This window comes from Eimeria maxima, genomic scaffold (assembly GCF_000499605.1).
Source record: "Eimeria maxima Weybridge genomic scaffold, Emw_scaff1158, whole genome shotgun sequence".
Lineage (NCBI taxonomy): Eukaryota > Apicomplexa > Conoidasida > Eucoccidiorida > Eimeriidae > Eimeria > Eimeria maxima.
In genome coordinates this window covers 1-11,200 of record NW_013564176.1, presented here as the reverse complement: position 1 = coordinate 11,200, position 11,200 = coordinate 1, and the positions used below count along the sequence as shown (strand labels likewise).

Sequence of the window (11,200 nt, the reverse complement as noted above, 5' to 3'; positions counted from 1 at the left end):
CCCCCCCCCCCCCCCCCCCCCCCCCCCCAAATAAATTCCCCAAATAAATCCGTCTCTGTCCCTGTGCATATCACCCTCCCTGTCCCTGTCTCTCCTTCTCCCCTATATCTCCTGCATGCAGCTCGTCGTTGTATAGTATCTCCTGGTACTCTAGGAGTTCAAAGATTTGGAGTCCAAAAATCTCCACCTCGTCTTCTTTGGTTATTTCGAAATGGTGATAAATATCATGATGGTATTCCATTTTTTCTTAAACAACATATTAAATCATTAGATGCACTCTATCAAGAATTAACTAAGGTACGTAAGTACTAGTACTAGTAGTAGTAGTACTAGTAGTAGTAGTAGTAGTAGTAGTAGTAGTAGTAGTAGCAAGTGCAGCAGCAACAGCAGCACCAAGTGCAGCAACAAGTGCAGCAGCAACAGCAGCAGCAAGTGCAGAGCAGCAAGTGCAGAGCAGCAACAGCAGCAGCAAGTGCAGCAGCAAGTGCAGCAACAGTAGCAAGTGCAACAACAGTAGCAAGTGCAGTAACAGTAGCAAGTGCAGCAACAGTTGGAGGAGTACTAGTTGTATTCGTAAGAAGGAGGAGGAGGAGTATATGTTGCACCAGTAATATAGGATAGAGTAGCAGGAACAGAAGAAGAAGAAGGAGTAGGAAGGAATTGTTTCTTGTTGTTTCTCATACTCCTACTCCTGCTGCTGCTGTTGCTGCTGTTGCTGCTGCTGCTGCAGGTAATAACACCAATAGCTGGGCCTGTTCGTCGCCTTTATGATCAAAATCTTCGTCTTGTTGTTGACTTAGCGGACATCGTTGATGGCGCCAAATACTTATGTACATCAGGTACTTATTTATTTATTTATTTATTTATTTATTTATTTATTTAATTTGTTTATTTACTTGTTTGTCCTTGTTGTCTCTTATTTGGGTTGCTGGTCCTTGCTGGGTGCTCACTCTATTCTCCCTGGCAACAGCTAGCTAGCTAGCTAGCTAGCTAGCTAACCACCACTTGAGCTATTATCCTTTGTTGTATGACATACCTATTTACTTGCTGCTGCTGTTGCTGTTGCTGCTGCTGCTGCTGTTGTGCTGCAGGAGAGCCTCCGGCTTGTGCAGAACGTCTGCAGAAGTTTCTTAGTGAATGGGTTGTACAGAAACCCCAAACTCGAGTATGGAGCGAATTCTTCGTCATCTAGCTAGCTAGCTAGCTAGCTAGCTAGCTAGATGACTGGGTGGCTAGCTGGCTTACGGGCTAGCTAGCTACCCTTACTCACTGGCTACATAACTGGCTAGCGCGGTAATTCTTTGTTTAGCGTGCTGAATGGTAAGCTAGCCGACGGATTGGCTAGCTAGCTAGCTAGCTAGCTAGCTAGCTGGCCTGTCAAGCAGTTTTAGCTCACCACATGAGGAGTATTATGAAGGGATTGAGGCAATAAAGGAGTTTTCTTAAGCTGCAGATACACCCCAATTACTATTAGTACTCCTTCCTCCTTCTCCTCTTAACTCCCTACAGCCTGCAGCGCTCCTTCCTTTTTCTTTTTCTTTTTTTTGCCTCATTTACAACTCTCTCTCTTCCTATCAACTCCTCACAACCCTATACAAATCCTCAGCTCTGCCTCTCCTATACATGCACATATATATATAATAAGACCTAATTATATTTGTATAAGAAAGGAAAAGAGGGAAAAGAAGTATACAACTTACTTAATCATAAGAGGAAGATAAATAAAAGTATTATTAGTTGGAGGTTTTGTTATACACTTAGTAGTTATAGTAGGTGTTAGGTATAAAGGTACAAAAAATTTGAGTAAATGACCAGCAAAACAACTCCTGTAAACATTTATGCAAACATAAATAAATAAATAAAAATAAATAAATAAATACAAATGTAAATATATCAATAAATGCAATGGGGCGGGATATTTTTATTCTATTTGTATATTCATGTTTTAGGTGTATATTCAACTTTTAGGTGTATGCTGAGGTCTTTCTTATATAAAAAGAAGCTAATTGAATAATATATAATATATATAAAAAAGAGGAAATAAAGAAACAAATAAAGTAAAGAATAAATAATAAATAAAAAATTGAATTAAATTCATGTTTCCACCAAAAATTAGGGTTTAGGGTTTTATACACAAGTGCAGGTGTGTGTTTATATAACCAGCTAGGGGGGGAGTCTGCTTATACAAATAATATAATATAATATAATATATATACCTACATATCCCTATATTATATATAATAAGTAATATATGTATACAGGGGCCCCCCTGTGTGCCCCTTCCTGCACTGGGGGCCCCTATAAGGCAGGCAAGGGCACTTGTGTCATAAGGGAAAGGACGTCTTCTTCCTTGTGCCTCTATTAAACAGCAAAAGCAGCACCTAGTGGTGATTTATTAGTCAATCTGAGGTGTATACGCAGCTAGGGTACTAGTAAGGTGTCTCTCTCCCTATATAAGGTGTCTTTTTCCTGCTGCTGCTGCTGCTGCTATCTGTGTCTTGCCACCTAAACCCGCAGAAAGAAGTGCAGGGGGCCCCCTATAGGTACGTATCCTTGAAGTCAGGGGCCCCCCAGCGGGCCCCCCTAGAGCATAGAGCAGAGGGGGCCCCCCAGGGGGCCCCCCTCTGCTCTATGCTCCAGGGAGCACATAGGCAGCAAGGGTTCAAGTTAATACTTGCTGCTGCTGCTAGTTAAGCTTCGTTGCATGCCTAAAGGAGATTCAATAAGTTATATATAAATAAAATAGATAAATAGAGTTGTTGGTGTGTTATTGAGTAGGAAAGAGGGTAAATAACCTTCCTTGGTACAGCAGCAGCAGCAGCAGGAGGCGTTGCAGCAGAAGCAGCAGTAGCAGCAGCACCTGCTGCTGCAGGCATTATAAGGGGCTGTGCAGTTGACTATCTTAGAGACTATTCATCTTTTTTTTCTGTTTTGTTTGTGTTGCTCCTTACTGCCTCCTCTGTTTCATTGGGTCGCCTTAGTAGTAAGTAGCACGTACCGCTGCAACGGCGGCACAGGCAGCAGCAGCAGCAGCAACAGCAGCAGCAGCAGCAGCACTGGCAACAGCAGCAGCAGCAGAAGAATGAACTCCACTCGGTATTTATTTTTGACTTTTATATTCAACTGGCTATTCAAGGGCCTCTACGAGGGCCCCTCTTGACTAAAGACCTACCTAGGGGCCCCAGTCCTCTCAGGGGGGCCCCACGGTACCAACTGGAGCAGCCGACGCAGCAGCAGCAGTAGCAGCAGCAGCATTTGCATCTGCTCATCTTGATGCTGCAGCAAGACACCGGCAACAGCTCACTCAACAGGGCTGCCTTCTCCAGCATCACTCTCTCGAGCTGCAGCAGTAGCTGCTGCACCCGCGGTTGCAGCAGCAGCAGCAACAACAGCAGCAGCAACAACAGTAGGCGTAGGACCAGTTGCAGCAAGCGCAGCGCCAGCTGCAGCAGCAGCAAGTGCACTGTCCGCTGCAGCAGCAGCAGCTGTGGGGTCCCTACCCTGGAACAACTGTCAGTACAGCAGTAACAGCAGCCGCAGCCGCAGCAGCAGCAGCAGCAGCAAAAGAGCAACAAGCAGTAGCAGCCCCAGCCGCAACAGCAGAAGCAGCAGGAGCAGCAAAAAGCAGTAGCCGCCACAGCTGCAGCACTAGAAGCAGCAGCAGCAGCAGCAACAACAGCAACAAGGAGACACTGTCTCCCCCTCTTCTTACCGAAGGTTTGCTGCCCCTCTTTCTCTTACTCTTTTAATTCTTTAATTCTTTTTTGTCTCTGTGCTCGCTACATTTGCTGCTGCTGTTATTGCTTCTGCTGCTGCTGCTGCTGCTGCTGCTGCTGCTGCTCCTGCGTTGAGTTATATAAATTGTCCCTTTTTATCCCTCTCCCTGCCTGTGCTTTATTTGTCTCTTTTTATGTCTATATACCTATCTTGTCTCTTGCCGTATATTTGCTGCTGTTGTTGCTGCTGCTGCTGCTGTTGTTGCTGCTGCTGTTCAGATGCAACGGGAAGATCTCCCCGACAGGGAAAAGATATTAAGGAGAGGGAACATGCATGCAGATCGTGTAGAGGCGGAAGCAGCAGAGGAAGCAGCAGCATTTCAGCGTCGGCAGCAGCAGCTGCTGCAGCAGCAGCAGCAGCGGCAAAAATTTAATTCAGCCTTAGCCAAGCGCCTATTTACAGTATTTAGTGCAGATGCTACTTGTCCAGGGGGACCAGCAGCAGCAGCAGATGGGTATGGGGGCAGCACGAGTGCTGCTGCGGGTTCTGCTGCTGCAGCAGATGCTGCAGCACCTGAAGTAGATGCTGCTGCAGAGGCAGCAGCAGCAGCAGCAATCACAGCAGCAAACACCTGTCTACAATCTCGTGCTGCTTTAGGGGCTTTATGGCATAAACATCATTTTCCCCGTTTGTCTGCGCTGCAGAGGCAGCTGCGGCATGCACGTCGTGAAGCAGCAGCAGCAGCAGCAGCAGCAGCAGCAGGAGTAGCAGCAGGCGTCCCTGTGCAGGGACCTACATCATCTGCGCGTGTATCAACAGGATCTACATCAGCGGTATCATATTGTGCTGCTGCAACTAGATCAACTCCATCAACAGCAGCAGCAACTGCAGCAGCAACAGCAGCAGCAGCTGCAGCAGCAGCAGCAGCAGACAGCATGCAGCTGCAGCAGACACTACGACTGTCTCTTAAATATCTTAACTGTCTCTATTTGTCTCTTTATGGCGAATTTATTTTTAGATCATCGCAGCAAGCATTAAAGGAGGCCAAGCAGCTACGAGCAGCAGGTTATTATGGATCTGCAGCACCTGCTGTTGGTGCTGCTGCTGCTGCTGCTGCTGCTGTTGCTGCTTCTGCAGCAGCAGCATCACAGCAACCCGCACAGTCCTCCCCAGATACACAAGAAGACGCAACATCAGAGCATCCAGATGTAGCTGCATCAGCAGCAGCTGCTGCTGCTGTTGCAGCTGCTTGTGCTGCTCGAGCTGGAGATGCTGCATCAGCAGCACCAACAGCAGCAGCAGCAGCAGGCAGTGTATGGGGTGCAGCAGAAGAATCCCTGCTGCAGGCAGATGCTGCTCTTGCTGCATGCGAAGGAGACACTCCTCTTTCCCGCTGCTGTCGCCTCTGCTGCCGTCATATACTCGCTCAGATCAAAGTTATCTTAGCAGACCTTTCAGGCTACAGGTGAGCAGCAGCAGCAGCAGCAGCAGCAGCAGCAGCAGGAGCAGCAGCAGCAGCAGTAGTAGTAGCAGTAGTGGTAGTAGTAGCAATAGTAGTAGCAATAGTAGTAGTAGCAGCAGCAACAGTATATAATAACTTGAGCAGCAACTGCAGCAACAGTAGCAGCAGCTGTTGGCATATACCATCACTGGAACTAGCTGCTGCTGCTGCTGCTGCTGCTGCAGGGCGCTTTTGGAGGAAGACGTCACATGGAGTAGGGAGGAGGAGCAGCAGCTGCAGCGTTTGCAGCACCAAATGTTGTTGCTGCTGCGTGGACAGCAGCAACAGGCGAGTATAGCACAGCCGCTGCAGCATAGCTGCCTGCTGTACGCTGATGCACTGCGGCTGTTTCCTTTAGATGCTGCATGCAGCGGGCAGCTGCATGCAACTTATTTTAGGATGTGGGGTGTGCTGCACCGTCAGCTGCAGCAGCAAGTGCAGCAGCACCTGCAGCAGCTGCAGCAGGTGCAGCAGATGCAACAGCTGCCTCTATGGAGGAGAGAGCTGACACCAGAGGTTGCTGCCAGCTATACCGTGCTCGATGCTGCTGCTGCAGCCTTTGCTGCAGCAGCTATCTACTGGATCTTGCGTTCCGCCGTCAGGTGAGCCCAGCTGCTGCTGCTACTGCTGCTGCTGTTGCTGCTCCTAGTACTGCTGCTGGTTGGGGAGCTCCTGTGCCGAAAAAAAATTACCTGCTGCTGTTCGTGTTGCTGCTGCTGCTTTTCAGCCCGTTTGCTGCAGGCAGCCAAGACGAGGTGACTCTCCTGCTGCAGCGGCTGAGCTCTGTAGAGATTGGACCTCCTGCACCGCAGCAGCAGCAGCAACAGCAGCAACAACAGTCGCCGCATCAGAAGCAACTACTGGCTACCATTATGAGGCGGTCGAGCGGGGTCCAACAGAAGCGGCAGCTGCAGCAGCAACAGCAGCAGCTGCTGCAGCAGCAGCATTTGCAGATGCAGCAGTGGAGTGTGCTGCTGCGGGAGTTCTCTCGTCTTCAGCTGTCTGTACACCTCTCTGTTGATGTTGACGATCTTCCTGCTGCTGCTGCTGCTTTTAAGGCAGATTTTGCTGCGCTGCTTGGCAGGAGAGCAGTGCTACCAGTTGAGGCCCCCTTGCTGCTGCTGCTGCTGCTTGCTGCTGCTACTGGCTACCTCAAGGCATCAGACGCAGTAGTAAAGCTGCAGCGCTCAACAGAAGCTGTGCTGCACTCCGTCCGGAGGCTGCGGCAGCAGCAGCGGGAAGAGCAGGAGCAGCAGGAGCAAAGTAGACAGCAGCACCAAAGGAAGCAGGTTCAGCAGCTGCAGCAGATCAGGAATCATGCGAAACTGTGGGAGCTGCAACAGCAGCAGCAGCAGCAGCAGCGTGACCTCCTAAAAGAGCAGCAGCAACAAAGTGCTGCAGCAAATGAACAGTGGGATAATCTCACTTGTGAGCTTTATGATCGCGTCACTGACAGCTTGCTGCAGATGGTGCAGCAGCAGCAGCAACAAGAGGAGGAGCAGCAGCGGAAGCAGCAGCTGCAGCCAGAGCTGGTGCGGTTGCGCGAGCTGCAGCACGGGACACCCCAAATGCAGGCAGCATTAGAGCTCTGCTGCAGCATCGCTGCAGCATTAGCAGTAGCAGCACGCAACGCGCTTCTGCCCTTAAAGGCCGCAGCAGAAGCAGCAGGTCCTGCTGCTGATGTGTCTTGTAGTTCCGATGACATTGAATCGCCAATCTGTGACAGCAGCAGCAGCAGCAGCAGCAGCAGCAGGAAGAGTGTGTGGGGTCGGTGGCTAAGTGGAGACACCGAGCCTGCAGCCATTGCCTCTATCTCCGCGTTGCTGTCTCCTCTCCATCTCTTCTTATTGCTGCTAGAGTCCTTTCCCCGTAAGCAAATTTGCTGCTGCTGTTGCTGCTGCTGCCGTTGCTGCTGCCTTTGTGCTTTGTTTCAGCAGGGGTCCTTTTGTTGCTGCTGCTGCTGCTGCACACTGCCCGCATCTATTCCTATTGCTGCTGCTGCATGCAGGCTTGCAGCGCGTCAAGAGCAACTGTATATCTGAGCTGCGAGCAGAGGTTGCTGCTTTGATGCCGCTTCTGCTGGACTGCCGCGTCGTGTTTACTGCTGCAGCTGCTGTCGAGCAGCAGCAGCAGGAAGAGGAGGGGGAAGACGAGGAACCTGCAGAGAACCAGCAGCAGCAGCCGCTAAACCGCCGCCGCCGCCGCCGCTGGCGGCAGCAACAACGGCAAAAGAAGGAACAGCAGCAGCAGCAGCAGCAACAGAGGCAGGAAGAAATGATGTGTAAAGACAGCGAAGAGCTAGCGCAGCTGCAGGCAGCACTACAGGTGTCTCTACCGGAGGATTGTCTCCTTACGGGTCTCCTCAAGCTGCCGTTGGCTTTCCCGCGGAAATCTTTGCTGCTGGTGCAGCAGGAGGAGCAGCAGCAGGAGCAGCAGGAGCAGGAACAGAAGGACGAAGATCATAAGAGAACGGAGGGGCATATGTATGGTGCTCCGTTAGCAGCAGCAGGAGAAGGCTTATCGCATCCCGGTTGTCCTTCAGCAAGTGACGATGCAGCAGCAGCAGCAGCAGCAGCAGGAGCAGCAGGAGCAGCCGATACAGAAGATGTGGATGATCTGCTGCTGCTGAAGGCTCCTCTTCGTGTATGCAATGCGCATAGTGCCCCTGATGGTGTACATCATGGTTCCCTTCAAGCAGCAAGCTCGAGCTGGGCTGCTGCTCCTCCTCCTCCTCCTGCTGCTCCTTCTGCTGCTGCTGGTGTTGCATCTTCTGCTCCATGTGATGTGCAGCAGCAGATACAGTCAGCAGAAGAGGAGGACGACAGCGGAGGAGACTCCCAAGAGGAGACAATAAAAGCATCTGCAGCAGTAACTAAGCTGCGCATAAGTCTTGGTGGCGTCGTTGCAGGTACAGCAGCAGGAGCAGCAGCTGGAGGAGATGTGTGGTCATCGCCTTCGTTTGCTGCAGCTCGAGCTGCACGTTTGTTGGTATGTTTATTGGAGTCTAACGAGTTGCGTGCTGCGCTGGAACAGGAGCTGGTGCTGCAGCAACAGCAGCAGCAGCAGCAGCAGGAAGCAGCAGAAGCTGCTCGTTTAGAGGAGGCCATAGAAGCTGCAGAGGACCAGCAAGGGCTGGGGGGGTCAGAGGAAGTGCGAAATATGTATTTAGCAGTTGAGGCAGCAGAGGTGCAGCGAATGAAGGAGCAGCAGCAGCAGCTGCTGCAGCAGCGGCGGAGGCAGCGGGTAGAGGATCTAGATGATGAGGAGGTAGAAGAGCAGGAAGAGGTAGAGGGAGTAGAGGAAGAAGAGCTGCAGGTGCCACAGCAGCAGCAGCAGCATTTGCAGCAGCTGCAATCGGATGTGGAGTATCCTGAGTTGGCCCACGCTACACATTTTTCTCAGAGGCATAGGTTTTCGCAGCAGCAGCAGCAGCAGCAGCAGTTGCTGCTGCAGCAACAGCAGCAGCAGCAACTGCAGCAATTACGTGGTGTGTATCCATTACGAGGTTTTGCATATAGTGCCAGTAGAGGAGCTAGCAGCAATCGTGGTGGTCGTGGTGGTGGTCAATGGAGGCAACGTAAAGGGGGTTGTGGGGTATATAACAGTAGGGATCGTGGGATCGGTGGGATCGATGGGATCGATGATGTGGGATCGGAAGAGATAGAGGAAGCAGCACTATCTTGGGGATCGCATCCTCGTGCCCCTGAGGGAGAAGGGGAGCATTTAGTAGTAGTAGATGGTAGTAATGTAGCAATGAAGCATGGAGATACATTACCTCGTGACCGTAACAGCAGCAGCAGCAGCAACAGCAGCGGTAAGACATTCTCTACACAGGGTATACTAGCTGTGCTGCAGTACTATCAAGAGAGGGGTTATAAGGTAAGGGTATTTGTACCTGAATATCTACTTTCTTATACTTCTGTCTCCGAGGTAAGGAGACAAGAAAGGGCACAATTACCTGTTAATCAGGCAAGAATGCCCGACTCTATTGAGGCCCTTAAACAACTACAAAGACAAGGAGTACTTATATCTACACCACCACAAGATTATGATGATTGTTATTGTATTAAGGTAATTATCTTATTATTTATTTATTATTTATTATTTATTATTTATTATTATTTAGTATATTATTGTATTTCTTCTTTTTGTATTCTTATTGTATACGATTGTATTCGTTTGCGTATGTGTCGTTGTTTGCCTGCGTGCCAAGTTTTCTTGTTCTTCCTCTTTATGCATCTGTATGCCTCTTTCTTTCTCTGCCTCTCTTTCTCTGTCTCTCTCTATTCCTCTGTCCCTCTCCCTCTCCGTCTATTTCTTACCCTTCCTCTTTTTCTTTTCTTTCTTTCTTTCTCCAACTGCTGCACACGAAAGAATACTGCAATACAACACATATGTATTGGTTACATATATACGGAGAAACATACAAAAAAAGCAGTATATATATAAATACATAATAAATAATAATATACATATACATAATATAAATAATAATATTAATAATATATATGTATGGGTATATGTGTATGCTATTTCAGTATGCATTGATGCGTGGTGGCTGTATAATAACGGATGATATGTATCAATAATAACTAACTAACTAACTAAATAGATAAATAAATAAATAAATAAACAAATAACTAAATGAATAGATGTGTATCTTGTTTGCTGCTGCTGCAGTATGCCTTAATGCGTGGTGGTTGTATAATAACGAATGATATGTATCGTGATGTATGCTAACGTGTTGTGAATAAGACACAACAAGGAGCCCTGTATCTAAACAAACTAATAAACTAAATAAGTAAGTAAATAAATAAATAAATAAATAAATAAATAATGTGTGTCCTTTTGTTGCTGCAGTACGCATTAATGCGTGGTGGTTGTATAATAACTAATGATATGTATCGTGATGTATGCCAACGTGTTGTGAATAAGACACAACAAGCAGCACTCCGTCTTTGGCTAAAAAGACATGTTATTTCTTTTACATTTGTAGATGGATATTTCTTACCTAATCCTGAATTTAAATGGCCTACTAATCATCATCATAATACTGCTGCTGCTGCTGCAGCAGCTGCTGCTGTTGCTGCTAGTAGTAGTAGTGGTGGGGGGGGAGGGGGGGGGGGAGGAGGAGGATACCACTCCTTCTTTAAACAACCCAATATACATAAACCAACAGATACACAGCATGAACGTTAACACCATCATCTACTACTACTACCAGCAGCAGCAACAACAACAGCAGCAACAACAGCAAAAGCAACAATAAGAGCAGCAGCAACAGCAACAATAACAGCAGCAGTAACAACAACAATAACAGCAGCAGCAACAACAACAATAACAGCAGCAGCAACAGCAACAATAACAGCAGCAGCAACAGCAACAATAACAGCAGAAGCAACAACAACAATAACTGGAGGAGCAACAGCTGCAACAGGGGCAGCTGCAACGACAGCAACAGATGCAATAATACATGCAAACAACAACTGCAACAGCAGCAACAGGAGATATAACAACAGCAACAGCTGCAGCAACTGCAACAGCTTCTGCAGCATCAAAGAGACAGACACTAGGGAAGCTATCCATGCACTCGCGCCTTCCCCTACTATAGCATGCATATCATGCATGCATCGATGTTTATGAGTGGCAAACAAGGGGAAAATAAAGCCCCAAAAATAATGCAGGTCTTTGCTGCCTGGTGCATGCAGAAGGGGGAAGGGCCTCTGCAGTTTATATTTGATTTTCCTTCTTAGGGAAATACTGCAGGGGAATATGCCTATTATTCCTCTAGTAGCACCAGGGATTCAATATATATGTATATATGTATATTATATGCGTATATGTATACATATAGATATATATACATGTATGTATATACGTATATATACATATACATAGATACATATATACATGTATGTATACATGTCTATATGTAATCTATGTATATACGTACTAATATATATATATATATATATATTATAT

The 11,200-nt window shown here is 47.9% G+C and overlaps 2 protein-coding genes across 2 annotated transcripts; both read left to right on the top strand.

Moving 5' to 3' along the window:
• Nucleotides 1-297: 297 nt before the first annotated feature.
• Nucleotides 298-499, top strand: EMWEY_00049260 (hypothetical protein; the record flags this gene model as incomplete). Its single annotated transcript, XM_013479462.1, has 1 exon — nucleotides 298-499. A coding segment is annotated over one exon (202 nt), but the record flags the coding sequence as incomplete, so codon positions are not given.
• A 3,496-nt stretch (nucleotides 500-3,995) lies between these two features.
• On the top strand, nucleotides 3,996-9,807 carry EMWEY_00049250 (hypothetical protein, conserved; the record flags this gene model as incomplete). Its single annotated transcript, XM_013479461.1, has 6 exons — nucleotides 3,996-5,037; nucleotides 5,148-5,303; nucleotides 5,577-5,820; nucleotides 5,946-7,087; nucleotides 7,227-9,097; nucleotides 9,757-9,807. 6 exons carry the CDS (start codon nucleotides 3,996-3,998, stop codon nucleotides 9,805-9,807), a joined length of 4,506 nt encoding a protein of 1,501 aa, XP_013334915.1.
• Nucleotides 9,808-11,200: the final 1,393 nt, after the last annotated feature.